The sequence below is a fragment of the Nyctereutes procyonoides genome, unplaced genomic scaffold (assembly GCF_905146905.1).
Source record: "Nyctereutes procyonoides isolate TBG_1078 unplaced genomic scaffold, NYPRO_anot_genome, whole genome shotgun sequence".
Lineage (NCBI taxonomy): Eukaryota > Metazoa > Chordata > Mammalia > Carnivora > Canidae > Nyctereutes > Nyctereutes procyonoides.
Genome location: NW_026575131.1, coordinates 19,222,144 through 19,246,249, shown reverse-complemented (window position 1 = coordinate 19,246,249; position 24,106 = coordinate 19,222,144). Strand labels below are relative to the sequence as shown.

The 24,106-nt window shown below is 39.8% G+C and overlaps 1 protein-coding gene across 1 annotated transcript in view; it reads left to right on the top strand.

The window, feature by feature from the left end:
- GXYLT2 (glucoside xylosyltransferase 2) overlaps positions 1–24,106 on the top strand; it is an 88,763-nt gene that overhangs the window by 51,573 nt on the left and 13,084 nt on the right. The window contains 2 exon segments of the mRNA XM_055344404.1: positions 18,883–19,134; positions 20,332–20,455. Coding sequence (XP_055200379.1) covers positions 18,883–19,134; positions 20,332–20,455 — 376 coding nt within the window.

The following is a 24,106-nucleotide window of genomic DNA, read 5'->3' as shown; positions in this document are numbered from 1 at the left end:
CTCCCTGTATGGAGCTTGCTTCTTCCTCTGCCTATGTCTCTGCCTCTCTCTGTGTGTCTCTCATGAATAAATAAATAAAGATATTTAATAAAAAAAGAAGTAATCTCAGGGCAAAGAATGTGACAGCTGTGCAGTATCCTGATTGAAGCACATCAGGAGGTTGTGGAATAAACTTTGCTAAATACGTATAAAACTAAGCAAGATGCTAACGGCAAAAAAGACAAGTGTTAATTCTAGGGAAAACAGAATTGTACAGAAAAGTATTGTGGTTTGCTCCATGGCTTGATTGGAAATAGTGTTTTTATGGTCTTCATAAAATAATACTGTATATTGATCTAAACAGTATTTTGATATGCTCTGTTGAAGGATGAGAAGTATGTATGTGAGAAGCATGGTGAGGTTGGGAGTTTGTGTGAAATGGAGCTAAATTATATTCCAGGGTAGAATGTTAACAGAGAAGGCATGTGTGACATAGTAAGAAATACTTATTTGGACTCTGCCCCTAGTTTTTGACACATAGCTCCTAAAACTCTTGTGATTTTCTGAGTCATAGGGGTGCTAAGAATATATTTTATTCTAGTATTTGGTGTTTGACTTTCTTCCTGACACAGCTCCTAAAAAATCTTGGAATTTCCTGATAGGAGCATCTTATACAGAATTTCTAAATCCCATGGAATTCCCTGGGTGATAGGAGTGATTTTTATTCCAATGAGGTAACTCCTGGTAGGCTCCTGGATGGGGACTGGTCATCCAGAAGACATAGGCATGATTAGAAGCTTGGAACTTGGGCAGCTCTGGTGGCTTGGCGGTTTAGCGCCGCCTTCAGCCTAGGGAGTGATCCTGGAGACCCAGGATCAAGTCCCACATCAGGCTCCCTGTGTGGAGCCTGCTTCTCCCTCTGCCTGTGTCTCTGCCTCTTCTCTCTGTGTGTCTCTCATGGATAAATAAATAAAATCTTTAAAAGAAAAAAAAAAAAAGAAGCTTGGAAATTTCAACCTTTTTCCCTGTCCTCCAGGGCATGAGTTAATGAACTATCATGCTCATGTGATGAAGCCTTCATAAAAATCTGTAAAGTATGGGGTTTGAAGAGATTCCAGGCTGGTGAACACATCCATGTGCCAAGATGGCAGCACACCCCATGCTTTGTGAGGATGGAAGCTCCTGTGCTTGGGACCCCTCTGAACCTCATCCTTCTACCTCTTCATATATATCCTTTATTATACCCTTTATAATAAACCCATAAAGATAAGTGTTTCTCTGAGTGCTCTGAGCTGTTATAGCAAATCATCTAACTTGAGAAGTAGATCATGGGAGCTCTTATGTACTTGTAGCCAAATTAGTTAGAAGTGTGGGTGCCTAGGAACCAAGTACTATGATTGGCATCTAAAGTGAAGAACAGTCTTGGCAGACTGGGCCCTTAACCTATGGGGTCTGCACTAATTCAGGTAGTTGTTGTCATAATTGAATGGTGGGACACCCAGTTGATGTACAGTGTTGGAGAATGAACACGTTTAATGTCAGAAGTCATACCTTCAGAGAAAAAAACCATTATTTTAGCATATTATTTAGCAACTTGAAGGTACATATCCACAAAAGCAATTTAAAGAATCAGAATTGGTTATTAGCTATGAAAATAGGAAATGCAGTGGGAGATGTGGAAATTTGTCCACCTATCTCTGTTTATTTGTCTACGTTTAATTATTTTCCAACTCTTTGTTAACCTCAACCCCTATATTTCTCAAATTGTGGAAAAGTATCTACTGGCAACCCTTCAAATCAATTCAGTGGGTTCTGACCCGATTTTGAAAAAAAATTAAATAAAGTAGAATAGAATAATAAGCATGCATATAGTAAGGGCAAATATTATTTTCAAATTTTTTGTTTTATGTATTTATGTATGCATGTACTAGAATCACAATGTAAATGCATTTCTTATTGTGACATATAGTGGAAAACAGTTTGAGAAATGGGCTTTAAAATATATCTTCAGGACATACCACTGAAAGAAGAATATACAGTAGGTGGCCAAAGACCATGCAACGTCTGCTGCACTGAACACATGCTCTTCAGGTTTATGATTTCACTAACTCTTCACAACTCTGAGGACTGTATTGATTTGTATCCTTTTTACAAATGAGGAACCTGAAATTAGCCCAAGTTTCTTCTATAGTATAATTACTCTGCTCTACTTCTTGCAGTTTCAGAGTGCCTGAGTTTTCCCTTGTAGCTTACCAAAACATTACCAAAGTGTTCCAGAATGCCTCCTTTGGAAGATTCCCCTATACCTTCCATTCTTCCACTGTTAAATGGCTATAACAAAGGTACCTACCTATGTCTTTACTTTGCTGTTTAGTAAGGCTGTTGTATTTGAAATTGTTACGCCCTCACTTTGCTTTTCCCCTATCTTACTGTCTTCAGACTTAGAATACTACATGATGTACTTATTTGTTTCATTTTTTGACTTCTCTCACTAGCATGTGCGCCATATCAGGAGAAGGATCTTTGATCTCCAACACCTAGTGTAGTGCGTGGCACACGTTAACAGAAGGTACTCTGTGAAGCTATTTAGATGAGTGCATGGGTGGAAGGAAGGAAGAAAGTAATGAAGGAAAGAAGGAGGAAGGGAAAACACATATACTTATAACCAGGGCTTTAACACGTGCTTCAAAGGGCAGCAGAGATGATTTGAAGATCCAACGTTTATGAAAATGTCCAGCCTTGCACTCAGTAAATACTCAGTAAATGCTGCTTGGATTTGATTCTCAAATATAAGGAAAGGGAAAACGTTCTTAGAAAACTTCCAATTCCTGTGAGGAGCCACGGTTCCTGGTGACCTAATGATCCTGTTTCCAGCAACTCCCTAACAGAGAATGCATCCTCTGGGAAGTCACCTTCTGACTTAGACTGTTGTTTCTTTCTTTTTTTTTTTTTTAAGATTTTCTTTCTTTCTTTCTTTCTTTCTTTCTTTCTTTCTTTCTTTCTTTCTTTCTTTCTTTCTTTCTTTCTTTCTTTCTTTTCTTTCTTCATGAGAGACAGAGAGGCAGAGACGTAGGCAGAGGGAAAAGTAGGCTCTCCATGGGGAGCCTGATGTGGGACTCAATCCCAGGACCCTGGGATCACAACCTGAGCCAAAGGCAGATGCTCAACCACGGAGCCACCCAGGCGTCCCAAGACTATTTTAAATGACAGTTGCCATGGCTAACAGGATGTCTACAGCCAACAGGGAAAGATAGTGTGTACTTGCTGGCTGGGATTGCAACACCTGATAACAGGAGGAAGAAAGCCAAAGGGATGGAAGCAGATGGAAGATCTGAGAGAGCCATTATCTCAGAATGCAGCAGAGAAAGCAGATACCTTTGGTAATGCAAGGCCTGTGGAAAATGTCCTGCATGCAGATACAACAGTTGGCCACACAGCTGAGATGATGAAATCAAAGATCAAATACGAGTTTGATGAGCCAGAATTTTAGGAGAACTGTCCTAAACAAAGCTATCATTTATTTGCTCAGCTCAGAGGCAGTCTGAAACTTGTTTGCATAGAGATCAAAAATTAAACTGATCAGGAGAGTCTAGGTTGTTAGTGGGGAGCATGTGTGAATGTAGTCATGACATTGATGGCATTCTGCTCTTTTTTAAAACTTCACAAAAATGAGTATGTAAGTTACATGTAACTCCACAAGAGGGCACAATAGAAGCAAAAATAAAAATTGATACACTGTCTCCAATGCCACCCTATTTTAAGCTGGTAATTTAATTAACGACCTTAAAATCTCAAAACTGTTAAAACAGTAGATCACTATTTAATAAGAAATGGGTATTTATTTTTGTACAAATTCACAATATATTTTTTAAAATACAGGGGAAAAGTAAAATAGAGGAACAGTACTTTCCAATGGTTCATGATTCTTTCTCCTATCTTAAACTATTTTACCATTATCAAATAGGATGTTTGAGAATTAAGCATTGAACAGAAAGCCCTTTGTTCTCTGCACATCCAAAATGAGAGGGTAATATCTCAAAGTAGACAATTAGCAAGTATTTGTAGCATGATTCCACTGCTATTTTTAAAAATCCAAAAGCACATATGTTTATGTGTGTATATATGTGCACATGTTTATACATGCATTCATTCAACTGTGTTTATTTAGCCCCAACTATGTATAGGCTGTCCCTGGAAATATTATTGTGAGCAAGATACACAGATTTCCTGCTCTTACAGAGTTTATATCCAAATCAAGGAAAAATGAACAAGAAAAACTGATTATACATTAATTTCAGGTAGTAATAAGAATTATATGCAAAAATTACGAGTTTTTTTAAAGATTTTATTTATTAATTCATGAGAGACATACAGAGAGAGGCAGAGACATAGGCAGAGAGAGAATCAGGCTCCCTCTGGGGAGCCCGATGCAGGACACAATCCCAGGATCCTGGGATCACGACCTGAGCTGAACGCAGACGCTCCACCACTGAGCCACCCAGGTGCCCCAAATTATGAGTTTAAAGAGTGTTGGGGAGGGAGATGTCTGAAGAGTTAACAACTGACTTGAGATCTGAATGCCAAGCTATACTACAGTCACACTTGCATATAGTTAAATGTATAGAAACAGTCCAGGTGATGTTCACTGAAGTGTTAACATTAGTTCATTCTAATGAAAAGAGAGAAGGTGTGGGGGCTTGGAGTAGTGAGTGCAGAGGAGAGAAAGGAAAAGAGCAACTTGAATTTCTGACACCACAGATTGCTGCCTTGTCTGTGTTTTTATAACACTCAAGCATGCATTCGTGTATTGTGTAATTTGGAGAGATTTTTTAAGTGGCAAACCAGTAAGAAAGAAGAAAACAAGGACATCAAAGCTTTTTGTAATGTACAGAAGCTGTCTGCTCACATTTGCAAGGACATAGAGATACACCACGAAAGTACAGGCGTCTTTCTGACCAGGTGTTCTGGCTCTGGCTGTATTTACATTAATACAAAAAATAAACACAGCAGTGATAATAGAGAACAGGATGATTGTATCACCCTGTTTACTCATCTTCCTGCCATCTGTGTCCCTTCCCTTCTGCATGCTACTCCTGGAGTTTTGGTTTTTGAATGCTACCCTCAGCGTGTGAATTCTGAGCTCAGAATCTTCCCAGGGTCTCTGTTCCCATGTAGGATCAAGTCAAGACTCTCAAACTTTTGTTCAGGGCTCTACACATTCACACTGAGTTCACCTGTTCATTCTTCAGCATTATTCCAAATCATGATTTTCCACTCCAGCCAGGCTGTTCGGCCCCTGTCCTGAGATGCTGTACATATTTTCCTCCTCCATACTGCTGCCACTTCACTCCCCCACCTCTAGCCTCACTAATTTTTTTTTAAGATTTTATGTATTCGTGAGAGACACACAGAGAGAGGCAGAGTCATAGGCAGAGGGAGAAGCAGGCTCCCTGCAGGAATACGGGACTCAATCTCAGGACCCCGGGATCATTACCTGAGCTGAAGAAAGACACTCAACCACTGAGCCACCCAGGTGCCTCTAGCCTCTCTTATTAAAATCATACCCAATTCTTTAAATCTCAGCCAACACCCTAATAATCTAAGCTCAAAATTCCCTTTCCCTTTAATAAATTATTTCTCAAAGTCACACACTCATATGCACAGGCTCCTGAGATCAGGTATTCATAGGAACTAGTTTTTAAAATAGATAGGTAGATAGGTAGGTAGATTAGATAGATAGATAGATAGATAGATAGATAGATAGATAGATAGATAGATCATTATAGATATGTGTGTATGCATTGATTAGTATACATACATGTATTTCGAAGCTCTATCCACTGAAAGAGACTAGAAGCAGAATGAATACATTCTCATACACAATAGTGCTGGAAATTAACAATGCACAAAAATTTTTAAATGAATGAATGAATGGATGGATGGATGAATGATGGAGAGGGATCAAATTGAAAGGGTATGGGAACCAATCTTACAGAGACCCATATGATCAGAGTTGGAAGAGCTTGGGCAACAAAATAAACTATGATAGTATTGAATTATAACTTCTCAAATAAAATAATTTCCCTAAGCCCATACTAATAGAAATAAGTAACTGAATGGATAAATGCATAGGTAGAAATGACAACCCTTCCCTACAAAAGATTTCCAATGAATACTTCTAGAAAGTATGAGGAAAATAGAGAAAATAACCATTAGAACACCACTGTACTAATGACTGCTGGTAAGATCTACCAGATGCCAAATTGAGGGACTCTTACCAAGTAACTGACCAATACTTTTCAAAGGTATCAAGATCATGAAAAGACAAGAAAAGACTGAGTTGTCACCTGTTGGAGAAGACTAGGAAGACATAACAACTCAGTGCAATGTGGGATCCTCGATTGGATCTTTGACCAGAAAAGTGACATTCTTGGAAAAGCTGCTAAAATCAGAGACACTTGTATGGTTTAGTTAATAGAATTGTATGAGGCTAATTTCTTAGTTTTGACAAATGCTCGGTGGTTATGTCAGATGTTAACACAAGGGGAAGCTCAGTGCGGAGTACCTGGGAACTCTCTGGACTCTTTTTGCAAATCTTCTAAAAGTCTAAAATGGTCTTAAAACATTTAAAAACACACACATACATACATATATGCAGGTTCTGGAGGCCTGTGTCAGACCTAATAATTCAGAATCTGGGGAGGTAGGGCCTGGGATTCTTTTTAAACAATCTTCTGAGATGATTGTCAGGTACACAGAGGTTTAAGTACAACTACTCTGTGACGGACCACATCCATCATTCACATTGTGAACATGTCTGGTTAGCATTAAGTGAAAATCAGCATGAGCCTTGGTGCCACAGAGCCCTGGTTTCACCCTGCTGCTGCCATTTTTTCATGGTGACATTAGGTACTCCATTTAAGCTCATCTGTTTAATTGGGGTTAATGTTACCACCTTAGCAAGGTTGTTGAGGCACTAGCATGAGTGTATATGAAATGCCCAGAATGATGATTGACATAGAACAGGTACTGAGTAAACAAGGGGATTATTATTATTCCTTTACATTTGTAAATTATTTTATTGACAAAAACATCTGCTGATTGAATATTTTGTATATTTCTGTGACCTTGGGCATGTAACTTAACCTCTGTATCTCAGTTTCCTCAGCTGTAAAATGGGGATACTAATACTAGCTCATTAGGGTGTTGTAAGGATTAAATTATTTCATGTGAGAGAGCTAACGGAACAGTACCTCGCATATAGTAAGAGTAATATGAGTGACTATACTTATCATAATTATTTAGTCAGAATAGTGTCTTATCTACCTAGTTATTTTATGGGGTTAAAATAATCCCATAAAATAATCACAGTTTTGCATTTTTTCAGATTTTTACCTCTGTTTACTAGAGGATGTCTCAGATTGCCTAGACATTGGTATTGGTATAAATGTTCATTATTATTCAGCTTTCTCTCCTTCCTCAATAATCATTGTCTCTGTAATAGCCTGTTTCAAAATAGGTCCAGTGTGCATTTTTTTCAAAAGGAGTGTAATAGAATGGTGGAGGAAAAGGTATTTATTTTCACCAGATGGCAGATTTATGTTGACACGTAGGATTTCCTTTCCTTTCTGCTTTTGCTTTGGAGACTTTGGAATTTTGGTCCCAGCACAGAAAGTCCAGATAGCCATAGACGCTCTATTCCATCCAACTGATCTTTCTGTAGAATGAGAAGGGGCAGGGGTCATCAAATATCTTCCCAGAGTCTGTGCCCCAGGAGGGGGCTCTCTATCAGAGAAGGAGGCAGCTAGCCGAGGGGAGTCTCTCCTGCTCTTTTCTAGGGCTGTGTTGTTCTTGTGGTCAGCTTTGATGGACATCTTGCCTGGAGAAGAGTGTGCTGTAGGACTGATATTTCAAACAAGAAAAGAAAACAAGAAAGGACAGAATGAAAGATGATCTTGGGAAAACTCCAATTATTTGGCTTAGGAAAGTGAAAATTCACAAAGGTAGAAATAGGTTAAGTGATACCTCAGAGCACATTGGGTAAAGCAAACTTTAACTGAAAAGATATAATAATGCTGCCTGTGTTTCCTTTTCTCTATTTTTATTATAAAATGTATAGTGTAAAATATCTTAAACCATTTGAACCATGTTTAAGTGTATGGTGCTTTGGCACTATGTTCACACTGTTGTACAACCAAAAGCACCATCCATCTCCAGAACCCTTCATCTCCCCATACTAAAATAGTGTCTGCATTTTTTTGTGCCATTCCATGAGAACACCATTTCTTTACTCATAATTCAATTTAGTGGGATGCCTGGGTGGCTCAGTGGTTGAGCATCTGCCTTCGGCTCAGGGCATGATCTTAAGTTCCGGAATCAAGTCCCGCTTTGGGCTCCCTGTAGGTAGCCTGCTTCTCCCTCTGCCTATGTCTCTGCCTCTCTCTGTGTGTCTCTCGTGAATAAATAAATAAATAAACCTTTTTAAAAAAATAATTCGATTTAGTATATATGGGGACTGTGCCTCAATGATTCTGTGTAGATGGATTGTGGCTATTTTAGTTATAAGTAAGTCTCTTTGTTTTTCCCATATACATAGATGGCTTTACTTGGCAAGAAAGAAAGTGTTTCTTCTTTTCTTCTTCTTGAAACCTTGTCTTTTCCTCATCTCTGTTCCTACCTCCTGCTTTTTACCCTCTTTAAATATTTTTGCCTTCTTCTGATTATCATCAATGGCATTTTCCAAAGGTTCCCTCTCTGGAGTTCAATTCTACTGGCATCTGAATGGCTTCCTTATCTTTGCTTCTGTTCTGTCATTCCTCCTCTGGTTCCCTTTCTTTTCTTTCAGTTTCCAGGGCCTTTTAGAGATGCTTGAGAGGTAAGGAAATGGAATTATATATTTAGCACCTAGGTGTCCTGTCAATAGAGGCTCAACATATATTGGATATGCAAACGAAAAGACATTCACTGGTGCTGAAGGTGTTTTGTTGGTTTCCTCTTCAGGAACTTGAGTCTTCTAGTCTTCATTTGTTCATAGACCATCTCATTTCCCAGGGCTTGTCTTCATCTATCATCAGTCTTGAAGCATACTTAAGGTTTTATAGTGGTTCAGAGACAGATCAGCAGTTGAATTCCTTAGTTTACATAAATATTTATCGGATGCCTAGTCTCTGTGCCAGTCATTGGCTAGGCGCATGGACTTCAGAAGTTAACTATACACAGATGGTCTCTGCCCTCACAGAGCTTCTATTCTAATCAAAGAAGCAAGCAGCAAATGAGAAGATAATTCAGCAAAGGCCATTGGAATAAGAAGTGGTGGAAAGAAGAAAGTGAGGTGTTGTGATGAGGAGACTGGGAAGGGGGAGGGGACGGCTCTCTCCAGGAAGCCTTACTGAGGAGGTAACATCTGAGCTCAGATCTAAAGGATAAATCAGAGCTGGGTGTTCCAGAACAGTGAGTGGAAAGCTCTGCTTACATGGGGGAAGCCTTTGGGAGCAATTCACTAATAGGACAGGGAAGGTGCTTATCATAAATTACAGGAGCTCCATGGAGCTTAATGAACAGACTCATAAAGAGGAGAGAAGCATCAAATTACTGCTAAGTCATTTACATCAGCAGGTATGATTTGGGAACATCATCCATTTTCACACTAATCATATTTTTGATTCTTTAGGCAATTATCTAAAACAATACCTGGCAGGGGTGCCTGCAAGTGGCTCAGTTAGTTAAGTGTCCAACTCTTAATTTTGGCTCAGGTTGTGATCTCAGGGTACTGAGATAGTGCTAAGCACATGGCCAGCTCTATGCTTAGCAAGGAGTCTACCTGAGACTCTTTCTCCCTCTCCCTCTACCGCTTTCTCTCTCCTTCTTCCTCTCTCCCTCTAATAAATAAATGAATCTTTAAAGAATTAAAAATAAAGCAATAGCTTACAAACCTTGAAACTGACTAGAGCATCAGAGGTTGTGCATATATTTCATAGTCAATAAAGATGCTCTTTTTTAAAAAAAAAGATTTTATTCATGTGAAACAGAGAGAGAGATAGAGAGGCAGAGACACAGGCAGAGGGAGAAGCAGGCTCCATATAGGGAGCCCGACACGGGACTCGATCCCGGGTCTCCAGGATCACACCCTGGGCCGAAGGCGGCGCTAAAATGCTGAGCCACCCAGGTAGCCCAATAAAGATGCTCTTTTTAAGCACATTTGCAGACCTTATCTTCACTTCAGATGTCTTGAACTTAGGGAGTGAAGTGAGAAAACATTCCAAAAACTGATTCCTTGGTAAATAAGAAATTCATAGTTTCAATTTATTTTCCTTCCGAAAGAGGAGATTTATATGTTAATGTCTGTCTAAGCAAAGACTTAAGAGCATCTGCAACAGAGGAGGCCCTGGCCATATATAGGAAGAGGATCAAGAGCTTATTGACTCCATAGTAAGTTATTTTGCTCCCCAGCTCTGCTGACTTTGATAGTAACAGAGTGATAATGAAATGTTTAAGGCCCTGAAGCCAGAAAAACCTTAGATTAGGCTAGGAGGTGAAAAAAACGCCACTGATAGAAGATGAGGTTGGAAAGGTGGGCAGAGTGTATTCATCCTGCAGAGCCTTTTGTGGGCCAAGGTGTGTTGGGACTATTTTAAAGTGCAGTGACAAATCTTGAAGAGCTTTAAGAGTGAAAGTGGCATCTTCTAATATCGATTTTTTAAAAAAGTTTCCTGAATATTTCATAATGATATAAGCATCAAGCCATCAAGAAAATGTAACCAACTTAAATGAGTATGCATCTAATAACAGAGCTTCCAAATCTACAAGGCAAAAACATACTTAGACCAATAGACAAATCCACAATATGAGTTGGAGATGTCAACACTCCCCTTTTGATAATTGACTATGATTAGTGTGAAAATGAATAAGTCATCAAATCATATCTGAGTTCCTTTTTAATCTTATTTAAATTCCAGTTAACTAACATACATATAATTTAGTTTCAAATGTACAATATGGTGGCTCAACACTCCCATACATCACCCAATGCTCATCACAGCAAGTGCACTCCTTAATCCCCATCACCTGTTTAACCCATTCCTCCATCATCCTGCCCTCTAGTAACCATCAGTTTATTCTCTATAGTTCAGAGTCTATTTCTTGGTTTGCCTCTCTCCCCCCACTCCATGATCATTTGTTTTGTTTCTTAAATCCCACAAATGAGTGACACCGTATGGCATTTGTCTTTCTCTAACATATTACTCTTAGCATAGTACTCTCTAGCTCCATCCACCTCATTACAAATGGCAAGATTCTATTCTTTTTATGGCTGAGTAATATTCCATTATATAAATATACCACATCTTTATCCATTCATTGATGTTGATGGACATTTGAACTGTTTCCATAATTTGCCTCTTGTAAATAATGCTGCTACAAACATATATCCCTTTGAATTAGTATTTTTGCATTTTTCAGTAGACACATAGTAGTGCAATTTCTGGACTGTAGTGTGAAACTAGATCACCTTCTTACACCATATATAAAAATAAATTCAAAATGGGCTAAAGACCTATATGTGAGGCTGGAAACCATAAAAATTCTAGAGAAGAAACAGGCAGTAACTTCTTTGACATCAGCCATAGCAACTTCTTACTAGCTGTGTCTCCAAAGACAAGGGAAACAGAAGCAAAATAAACCATTGGAACTTACCATATCTGTTGATATAAGTGAATTTGCAGTAATTTCATCCCCCTGCTTTAGCGTTTAGGGATAAAACTCTGCAGAGCTCTTGTGTTTATAATAAACAGAAAATCAGTAGAGATGGAAGTCCTTGACAACATTATCAGCCATGTGACCTAATTGACAGCTATACAATTTATAGAATACTGTGCCCAACAACTGCAGAACATTCTTTTCATATGCATGGGGAAAATTCATCAAGATAGACCATGTGCTGGACCATAAATTTGAGAGGATTGAAGTCATGTAGAGTATGCTCCCTGACTACAAGGGGATTAAATTAGAAATGAACAACAAAAAGAAATCTGGAAAATCCCAAATATTTGGAAATCAAACCACATACTTGTAAATAATCCATGGTCAAAGATTAAACATCCCTTTGGCTGCTCTGTGAGGAATAGGGAGGGGAGTAAATATGGACACAGTGAAACCAGTAAACAGGCTTGTCCAGACTACTAGGGGAGCTATAATCATGCCTTGGACTCTGGGAAGGTGGTGGAAAGGGAGAGAAAAGGGAAGATCCACATGTATTTGGAGGAAAAGCTGATAGGACTCTCTATGGTTGGATGTAGGCAATGTGAGTAAAAGAGGAAGAGTCTGACCTTGGGCTTTCTGGTTCACATTGTTTGACATCTCCCCTTTGCTCTCAAGACCCAGTCCAAATGCATCAGCATCCCTTCTGTTTGGGTCCTGTCTGCTCTGCCCCCTAATCCCCAGCAGCCTGACTCTCCTCCTCTCAGCTCCAGCCCCACCAGGCACCTTGCCATCAGGTTCTATGCCACGTTCTCTCAGTTGTGGACCTTTCCACATACTGTTCCAGTTGCCTTCAGTACACTTTGCCCTGTTGTTTGCTCTTCACTCAGTAGATGGTGCTTCTTCTGGGAGGCCTTCTCTGCTTTCAAGGCAGACTGGTTGAGGGGCCCTGATATGTGCTTCCCTCCCACCCCTGTCACCCCCTACACCTCACTTCGCTTAGCTACCTCTCCCAGTAGACCTCTCAAGACCAGAGAATATGCCTCATTCTTTTACTACTACTACTACAATGGCCACTGCTGCTATGGCCAGGTCCTTGCTCCCCAGGCTGTGAATCAAGGACCCTGGCCCTTGTGGAGACAGGATGATAGTAAGACTGCGGCACATCAACTGAGTGCTTCTCTGTGTTTTGTCAGAGGCTTCACACGCACTGTGCCATTTCATCATCCCAGCAGCACTGTGAATGGGTTGCCTACGCCACTTAAAGGATGATAAACTGAGGCATAGAAGGCGTCAGTAACTCGCCTAACACCATATAGTTAGTAGCAGAAATGGAATTTGAGTTCAGATACAGTCATTTCCCCCCCCCTTATCCACGTTTCACTTTGCACAGTTTCGGTTACTCATAATCAACCTCAGCTGGAAGCAGATGATCCTCCTTCTGACACATGGTCAGAAGATTATTGGTAGCCTGACGTCACGTCACCATGCCTACATCACTCACCTCACTGCATGCCATCACCTAGGCATTTTACCATCTCAAATCATCACAAGAAAGGCGAGACCAACACAACATTTTGAGAGAGACATCAGTCACATAACTTTCATTACAGTGTATTATAGGGCTTGTTCCATTTTATTATTGTTGTTAATCTCTTACTGTGCCTAATTTATAAATTAGACTTTATCATAGGCATACATGTGTAGGACAAAATAGTATGTGTAGGGGGTTCGGTACTTTCCACTATTCCAGGCATCTGCTTCTCTGGGAACATAACCCTCGTGGATTTAGGAGGGCTACTGAAATTAGATTTCAAACCGAAAGCTTTTAACCACTAAGTTGTACCGTCAAAGGACAGTTGAAGCAAAAACAGTGAGTCCCTGATAATCTTGTTGCCTGTGACCAGCCTCTGGTCCTCACTAAGCACAAAGAGCCAGCAGGCTTCACGGAGGACAGCCGCTCAGGTTGGGGCAGTGAATGGGGCAGGGACAGGAACACCCGTTAGCCAGCATGATCACGTACAACTGGCTATTGTAGGCTGCCTTTCTGCCCCCTCCTTCCCTAAGAAAACAAAGGCCTCATTTCTAGTGCTGACTGATTTCCATAAGGGAATTAGAATGGCTAATTTTATATCCTTTTGGTAAATATTCCTCTTCCCATTATAATATGGCCAAATGATCCTCTTCAAATTAATACCAGCAATAATTGCTGCAGAATTAGCCTCCAGAGACACAATGTTATAGAGAGAGTGGGTTCCCCCCCTCCCCGGTCCTTTGTTTTTTCAGATAAAGAGTAAAAAAGCCTTATGTACTTGTTTTCAGTTAAGGTAATAAGTAGATTGTGTTGTCAGAAGGTTCAAAAACTGCTTGACTATGACTCTATAAAAGGCTTTTTGTGGTTGACATGTTTTGAAGTGCTGTGAGCATTGATGGGAATGGTAACTAATTACACTTGATACTTTACAAGGGAAAACATAGAGACTTCTTACAGTAACAACACTGTTACTGTTGAGTACTGACTATGGACCCGCCACTGTACCAAGTACTTTGTGGGTGTTATTTCACTACATCATTATGACAACCTGGGAGAAGGGTGGTGGTGGTGATATGGCTTTCCACTTTTTACAAATGGGGAGCTGAGGCCTGGAAAGAAAGAGGAACTTGTCCAATGTCACAGGGCGAGGGGTCATCCTGCCTGGAATTGAACTCACGAATACTGGACTCAAGATGTTAAGAACTATCATGTCTCTGAGATGTACCATTAGGTATCGTGTGTCTGCTTGAGAAACATGAGCTACCTGCCAAAACTGGATACGCTTAGTTTAACAAGCTCACACCTGCAAAAGCACCATTGTGGTCTAGAGCTAGATGATTTGATCAGTGCCCCCAGAAACCCTTGATGTACCCCCTCCCAGGAGCACCCAATGGGCTTCTTTACATCTGAGGGAGAGCAGGTGCCGAGGTAGGAAGGAGGGAGCTAGGCTTCAGCAGTTACAAATACCGGTAGGTACCCACGAGGGCCAGACAGGTAACTCAGGATTGACACACATCAGGTGCCATCTCAGATAAAGATGACTCTGTCATAACTTGCATTGAGGTTAAAATCCTTGGAGTTGCACTTGACTTTTCTCTTTGTTTCACATGATGCCCACAGCCCACCAGAAAATCCTTTTGGCCATATCTTGAAACTCTATTTAGGATTTGACTTCTCACTCTCTGAGCTGTAACCCCCTGATCCAGGCCACCGTCACAACTCACCCTAATTACTAAAATGCTGTTCTAACGGGGCTCCCTACTTCCCCTGCCCACTTTAATCGTCTGTTCTCAGTGTGGCCCACAGTAACCATTTCTCTAAGTCATATCATGTTGCCCCTCTGTTAAAACTCCCCAGTGGTGCCATCTCACTCAGTAAAATCCTAAGTTCTTCCAAGGGCAAGCAAAGCCCCAAATGGCCCACGTCCCTCTCTATCCTCCTCCCCAATTCTTCTTCCTTGTGTTGGCTCTGGTTGAGCCACACTGGTCCCCTGCTCTTCTGGAAATGTGCCAGCCTGCTTTATTCTCATTTGCTCACCTCCTTCTGAGTGATGCTTTCTCTACAGCCCTATTTACAATTACAAACTCCTCTGTACCCGAGACCCCCGGTTCCTTTCCCTACTTTATTCTTCTTCTGCTTATATACTATATAATCAATATATTTGTCTTATTTATTATGTGACTCCCTCATGAGGGCAGGAATTTTTGTCTGTCTCAGTCACTGCTGGTCACAACCTGGCACCTAGTGGACCCTCCATAAATGTTTATTGTATGAATCAACTGAGAATGTCGAGAGTACCTGTAAATAAGTGCCAGCTGATTTTTCCCTTGTAGAATGCAAGCCGTTCATTCTTGCTGGAGCGTCAATTTTTTAAAAGACAGAAATGCAGAAATTTGGGGCACCTGGATGGCTCAGTTAGTTAAGCATCTGCCTTCGGCTCAGGTCATGATCTCAGGGTCCTAGGATTGAGCCCTGCATCAGGCTCCCTGCTCAATGGGAAGTCTGCTTCTCCCTCTCCCTCTGCCCTGCATCCCCACACTCGTGTGCATTCTCTCTCTCTTTCTCAGTCTTGCTCTCCCAAATAAATAAAACTTTTTTTAAAAAACCTATAGGAAGAAATGAAAAGCACTGTAAATATTAATTACACATATGAGCAAAAAAATAATCAAAGACTAGATTTGTTCTCATTTCCATAAATAAAATAAAATAAATTGATAGGCTAAGACCATTTAAGGTGTGCTCCTTGTAGGCCAAAGTCTTAAAACATGACCAAACATTATGCTGGTGAAAGTAAGGGGCAAGAGGCATCCTCTTACATTTCTGGCCAAAATCTAAATTGGTCCATTTCTAGAGAAGTAGTTTGGCAATATGTATCAAGCTTACAAATGCATGTATTCTTTGACTAAGGAATTATATTTTAATGAATTTATCCTTACTAATACACTCCTGTGTGTTCGAAATGAATTAAGATAAGGAGGTTTCTCATTGTGACACTGTTTGTAATAAAAAAAGCTTGAAAATAACCTAAATGTCCTACAATATGTAGCTAGATAAATCATAGTAGAGCCACACAATGAAATGCTACACGGGCATCAAAAATAAGTAAAATCTTTATGCACTGATATGTAAAGTCCTCCTACATGATTTTTTTTTAAAAAGCAGGCTGATAACATTGTGTACACTACACTACCATTTGTAGCATAGTAAAAGAGAGGAAGGTACATATTTATTTAGCTACTTATTCTTACATTATAATAAACTTCTGGCACAACATGGAGCAGTCCAGTATCATCAGTTCCCTCAACGAATGGGACTCGGTGACAAAATCACAAGGAAGAATAAATTGTCAACACATTACCTTAATATATTTTTATTTTTAACCATGTAAACATTTACTACATTAAAAAGAAAAGAAATCCCATATTACATGCTTAGAAATCTCCCCCAAAAGATACCCATTATAGTATTATTTCTAATAATAAAAAGGGGAGCAATCTTGTGTGTCAAATAATAGAATATTGGTTAAATAAAAATTTTACCCTATTTAAGTTTATTCTGGTTTTATAGATTTCCAGTTACCACTTTTTTTGCTTTTTTTCTCTCTTAATTAAACATATGGCCTCTAACATCATGTTGGAATATCTCCATTCTTCAGATCTTTATAGTTTATTTTTTCTAGACCTTCTCCAGTAGAGTCTTTTTGTTTTGATGAGGAGTAGTAACATTTTGTCAAAGAAAGTATATTTTAAATTAAATATTTATTTATCATTATTTAAATATTTAAATTTATTTATCATTTATTAAATGATAGCTTTAATAAAATGATGACTTAGGGCCAAGAAAAAAACTAGGGTAATCATGTCAGCAAGGTTCTTTTGAGTGAATGTCTACATAACCTTTAATTGATTAAAGCATTAATGTTGTATGTTTTTATTCAAGCCTTATTAGATAATCAGCCATAAAGAGAAATTTGTACTATTTCACGTGGGTTCAAATAGCTTTCTCTTCCTCTCTGATTCTGTAATTCTGAATTAGCTTTTTATTGGAACACCACATAGTCTCTTTTCCCTGAAAACACATTCTAGAAAGTGACTTAATCTTGCTATAACCTTATTAGCTAAAATCCAGCAATCATTAGCATTATATCTGAAATCTCTTTGAATTTTTGATACCTATATCAAACAGTGTGCATGTTCATCAATTTTAAATATTGGGGATCCCAATGGAATATTGTCTTAGCTTGCCAAAACAAAATACAAAACAAAATACAAAATACCATAGATTGTTTGGCTTAAACCATAGAAATTTATTTTCTCACACTTCTGCAGGCTGGAAGTCAGAGATCAGGGTGCCAGCATGGTTGGGTTCTGGTGAAGTACCTCTTCCAGGCTTGAGATAGCTGCTTCTCATCGTTTTCTCACATGATAGAGACAGACAGACAGCAAGTTCTCTGGCATCTCTTCTTATAAGGGCACAAATCTGTTCAGGAAAGCCCCACTCTCATGATCTAATTGAACCTTAATTGCCTTCCACAGGCCTCGTCTACAAATACTATCACACTGGGAATTAGGGTTTCAACATATGAATTTTGAAAGGACAAAGACATTCAGCCCATTGCAAGTGTTGTTATGGTATTAGGATGATGTTAGGCCAGGGATCCAGGAAAATTCAAATCCTTCCTTAATTAAGCTACCACTAAATTTGGGGAATAATAGCAAAACAAGGCAGATAACACTATCACTAAGACTTTGAGGTCTCAAACTCCAAGGCAAAACTCTGGTAAACTAAGCAGTTAGGGAAGGAGAACTCAATTGCTTTAGGCAGCTGGCTTGAATGAACTGCAGCAGAGGTTAAAAATCATAGCCCATGAACCAGGAATGGTTTTTACATTTCAAATGGTGAAAAGAAATCAGAAGATTTTGTAGCATCTGAAAAATTACATGAAATGCAAATTTTAGTGTCCATGAATACAGTTTTATTGAAACACAGCCATGCCCATTCTTTTCACATTGTTGTCACTTTTGTACTACAGTGGCAGACTTGTATTGTGGCAACAGAGTGTTGCATTTACTCTCTGACCCTTTAGAGAAAAAGTTTGCCAATTCCGATCTACAAACAAAGCTGACCAATGACTTGTTTCGCCTATTCCCAAGACTAAATCTTAGCTGAAAATGTTATTTCAAAAAGATGTAGTCATACCCATCAACATAGAAGAAACGGTCCAGAGACAGAATATTTACTCCAAGCCTGGCATGAACTGGTCTAGAGACTGTCCAATTCATGTTACCTAATGCCAGACCCACCTGTTCCAAGAAAAAACTAAGGACAGATGGCTTCATTGGAGGATGAAAGTAGAAGAGAGGGCCTCCCTCCATGTGCTAATGTTGGCATTCCTTTGAGAGTTCAAACCTTAACAAATGTAGTCTAGGATCCTAGAATTAAACCATTCTGAATTAAGATTTATTTTCCTTTGAGTCTCTACCCCTTGATTAAGATTTATCCCTGAAGTCAAAGGTGACAGGAGGAATGGAAACTATGGAAATGGAAAGGGTACCCTTTCTAGAATTCAACATTGACCAATGAAATTGGTGGCACTGTTGATGTATCAGACCATTTCCTTTGTTTCTGATTTGTTTTTGTTTTGTTTTCACCCTCTTCCCCACAAACTCCCAAAGGTGATTTTAAAGGATGTGGATTCTCTTCTTTACGTGGACACCGATGTTCTCTTTCTGAGACCTGTTGATGACATCTGGAAGCTTCTGAGGCAATTTAACGCCACACAGCTTGCAGCCATGGCTCCTGAACATGAAATCCCCAAGATTGGCTGGTACAGCCGCTTCGCTCGGCACCCTTTCTATGGCTCTGCTGGAGTTAATTCAGGAGTCATGCTGATGAATTTAACTCGCATACGAAGTGCTCAGTTTAAGGTAAGGAAATACTTTATATTTCATGTTTAAAAATTGGGATTTTTTTTTTTTAGGTATTTTACCAGTGATTTTCCTAGATTGTCAGTGTATTGATTCTGGAAGTAGGTGGCTTGTAGTGGGATGGAAGGAGCCAGGGAAGAGGAAAATATTTGGGAAGCTATGAAATACTTGTTCAGGAAAAGTCCAGGTGGTTATGGAATTTAAAACTTCAGCAGAATTGTTATTCAGGAATGTTATGTTGCATTTCTAAATTCTATAATGTTTGAACTATGTTTATACCCAAAGCTTCAAAAACCATGAAAAAGTCTGTGGAATTATCCTAGGGATATATATAAGTATACAGAGATATTTGTACAAGGCTGCTCATGGCCTCATCTTTTATCCTAGTAAAGAACTGGAAAGAATCTAAATGAACATCATTGGAGAACTAGTCTAAAAAAATTTTTTTAATGCATCATCCTATTAAGAATTAGATAAAAAAAATAAAAAAAAAAGAATTAGATCAACCTAAAAAAAAAAAAAAAGGAGAGAGAGAGAGAATTAGACCTATAAGTAAGGTAAATAAGATCTCTAAAAAGTATCAAGGAGAGGAAGTTAAAATGCAACAGAAAGCATAGTACCATAAAGTATGATCTCTTTTATGGCTTAGAAATTTCCAGAAGAATACCTAAGAGAATACCTAATTGTCAACTGTGGATATTTCTGGGAAAAGTGGAGGTGGAAATCGTAGGAGGATGGAGGAAGAATTTTTTACTTTTTAATTTTATCTTTGTATGCTGTTTGAATATTTATTCTATGAATGTGTTGCTTCTATTTCAAAAGCAAATTATGTTAAGACAAGGAAAAGGTGTTTTCCCTTACTTTAATTCTGCTATTTGTATTTTGTTCCTTCATTTCTGAGGCAAGAATTAAGCATATGAAAAAGAGGTTCAATTTGGGCATGATTTTCTGAGTAGAAACTACAGCCCCAACTACTGGTTCCTAGTCCATCAAGTATCTGTGTGTTATCATCCATCTGCCAAAACTCTAAAGTCCAGCTCTAGTTTTGCATTGTCCTGTGTCTTGAGGCCAGCAGGACTCCTTGTTTGTTTGCTTCATTCCTGGGGGTTTAGGGGAACCAATTCCTCAACACCATTTCTTGGTCAACAAGATGTATTTGCTTTGCCTCAGCCGCTCTGATGGTTTTCTCTTTTCCAGAACAGCATGATTCCAACAGGCTTGGCTTGGGAGGACATGTTGTACCCTCTGTACCAGAAGTACAAGAATGCCATCACGTGGGGAGACCAGGATTTATTAAATATTATTTTTTATTTCAATCCAGGTAGGCTCCCTTGCAAGAATGCCATTTGTGTAGGAGTCCACCCACCCACCTCGTCCCACAGAGCACATTCCAGTCTGGTCTACCATTGACTGAGCCTGAATTGTGTCTGGTGTTCCCCTATGAAGTGCGCTCTTTCATTCACCCCCTGCCCCCCAGGCTTCTGCCCGGGGGCGGCCCTCACGCTGCTGACACAAAAGGCCAAATGTTGAAACCTCCAACACTGGACTCCATTTTTGGAGAATATCTTTTAGATTTTGCCACACCATTCTTCTAAGAAGTGTGGTCAAAATTAGTGGCAGGGCACAGAACTGAATGACAACATTATAAACTAGACATGAGGCCCTCCATGGCTAAACAATTGCTAGATTGAAAGGAATGGATTCTTGGGATCCCTACAGCTAAGTATCTTGTTCAAGGTTAAATGAGCCTAGAATAAGGGCCTAGATTCCCCAATTCATTTTTCTTTTCATGTGAGGCAAAAGAAATCTTTCTTACGTGGTTGTATCACTGATTTGGTGGAGTTGGGGGAGGGAAGGAGATGAAAATTTCTGATCTGTGTTTTTTGTTGTTGACACCTAAAACAAATAAATTTTTTTCTCTCCTCTTTCTTTTTCTTTCTTCTTATTTAGTATTGTTAAAATCAAAACCATATTTTCTCCTCAAGAAAGATTTTTTTTGGGGGAGAAAAAGCACTTGTTACCCAGACTATTCAGCTCATTTCTTTGCTTTACAAAATCCTAAAATAGAGACTATTTTATAGTCAGTCTATAAAGACTTCTGCCTGTGATAACCTGTCACCCTGGAAGCACCTACTACGTAATTGGATATTTTTTTTTAAACAAAACTCTGAGATAGAACCTAATCTCATATGTCTTCAGATCTAGAAGGAGCAAGTCCTAGAAAAGAAAAATAAAAGCAGATTGAAACAGTTTCTGGGGGAAATCCCCAACTGCAAATTCATTAGATGAAGGGAATATCTTGGCTGTTCACTGGGGGCATGTTTTATTCCATTTCCCTCTGATAATAATAGGGATGTTATGGTCTGTACCTCCTCTTTTCTCCTCCTAAGCAGATTTTGTCTTTTTTTTCTAGGTGGAGATGGATTGGTTAGGACTGTTGGCTGCATGTGAAAGACCCCCAGAGTTAGCCCAAGCACAAAGGATACTTTTTTTTTTTTTTAAGATTTTACTTATCTATTCATGAGACACACACACAGAGAGAGAGAGGCTGAGACACAGGCAGAGGGAGATACAGGCTCCCCGTGGGGAGCCCGATGCAGGACTGGATCCCAGGACCCTAGGATCATGACCTGAGCCAAAAGCAGATGCTCAACCACTGAACCACCAGGTGTCCTCACAAGGGATACTTTTTTATTAGCAAACTGGTGTCTGCTAGAAACTGAGGCAGGAAGGCCAGCAGGCTCAGCTGAAGCATGACCTGAAGCAGGAAAGGGTAAATGATAAGGAGGCCAGGGTAGACTTGTTGTCTCCCACTGACACTGTTTCTTCTTCTCTTTGTGCCCCGCATTCTCTGCTCCTCAGGCCTCAAAGCCAAGTACCAAGGTTTCATAGTCCAGGTGCAGCCACATGGAGAGATTAACTCTATCCTCTTTCCAAATTCCCAGGGGGTGAAACCAGATGGTTCCAGCACAGGTCAGCTAGGCCAGGAGCATAAGGTGAAGAAAGAATGACTGACATTTATTATTTACTAAGTGCCAGGTGCTGTTCTAAGCATTATCTTCTTTAATCCTTGCAACCACCCTGAGAATAAAATCCCCTATAATTTTTATAGACAAAGGTACCAAGGAAAAGAGAGTTTGGTAATTTGCAGCACTGCTAATGAGTGACAGGGCAGGGGTACAAATGCAGGCCTCTCTGACTTCCACCCTCTGGGTTTTGGGGAGAGGGGAAATTTTAAGAGAGAGAGAATCCTAGAGAGCTGGTGCACATCCCAAGATGTAACTGTGTACTGAATTATTTGTCCTTTAAATATTGCCTTTTCCTCTCTGTTATGTGGCTAAAGCTATCTTATATAAGCCCATCTGGACATAGTCCCAAATAGGAATTCTAAAGATTCGCAGTTTCCTCCCCAGAAATCCTCTTAGCCTGTTGCAGATTATTTGAGGACGTGATCAGTGAGTAAAGAATACTTGAAGGCAGTTGTAAGCAGCTTTGCAATTAGACAGGAGCCCTTGTATTTAATTGGAGCTGAAAACCAGCTGAGTTTGATGGCTTCTGTACTCCCCATCTTAAATCCATTGAGTCTTCAAATATTATCCAAGAGTTTTGAAGTTGTTATAAACCCTGGTTCTGAGCAGTCCCAATAACCAAGTTTTCTAGCTTTCGATTGGCAAGTTCTTAGGTTACTCCTTGATTGTTCTTTGTGTGACCTACATCTGATTGCCCTTTTTCATACTTTCTCCAGATACTTTATTAAACACAAGACCCTTGAACTGAAACCTATTCAATATCCTCCACATGATAAGCTTTTTCTTTGTTTATATTGTGATCATTTTCTATAAGCCAGAAAACTATTTTGAAAAAAGATTGTTCACCTTTATCCCTAGAAAGGAGAGAGGGAGTGGAGGAGGAGGAGATTGGCCCTGACATGGGACTAAATATGCTTGTTGTTATGGTCCTTTTGGTTACCATGGACGAAGAAGCAATAAACAAAAAACCTGAGCACATGTCTGGAATGGTATTATTATAGCCTCATGTAGTTAATAACACCACTTTTGAAAATGTGTTTAAAAGTCATTAGTTTAAGGGCACCTGAGTGGCTCGGTTAAGCATCTGCTTTCTGCTCAGGTCATGGTCTCAAGGTCCTGAGATTGAGTCCCTTATCATGCTTTCTGCTCAGTGGGGAGTTGGCCTCTCCCTCTCCATATGCTTCTCCCCCAATTCCTCTCTCTCTCTTTCTCACTCTCTCTCAAATAAATCAAATATTTTTCAAAGAAGTCATTAGTTTAAAAATATTTTACAACTCTTGCCATAATTAGATAGTCCATTTCTGTGGGTGTGTAATTGCAGGACTGGGTACTAGACAAGAGGAGAGAGCTGGAGCTCAGGAGGGACATGCAGGTTGCTCAGCCCATAGGACATTTCCTGGCAGGTGAGCCAAGGTAGCTTCTTCAAGGGGTGGAGGACTGAGCTCACAATTCTACATATGAGTTTGAGTAGAGAGCAGAGTTCTGTAGAAAGGGTTGATTTGACCAGAGCCAGAAAAGCACCCTACACAGGAAGATGTGCTTGGATTAATGTTTATGTTCCAGGGAACAAAACTCAGGCCAGCTAAGGAACCAGGGGGTGGCCCTGGGAACATATGGGTCACATCGTGCTAGACCTCTTGGGAACTTGCTCTGGGTAACTGCTAAGGACCAGAGCTGATTTCTCCATCCCTCAGAGGCTCCATGGCCCCTGCCATCCTTGCTTCTCTCCACGACTACCTGATTCCATTCTGTCTCTCAGCATTCTGTTTACATGAGGCCCAGCCCTGAGCCAACACAACCTTACAAGCCCACAGCCAATGACGATGCATGTTCAGTAACAGCCCCCTTTGCTTCCTAATTCACATTCTTGAAGAGATAGAGAGATTTGCCTGGCCCTGTTTATGAAGTGATTCCAAACCCAGCTATAAATTAGTTCTCTTTGG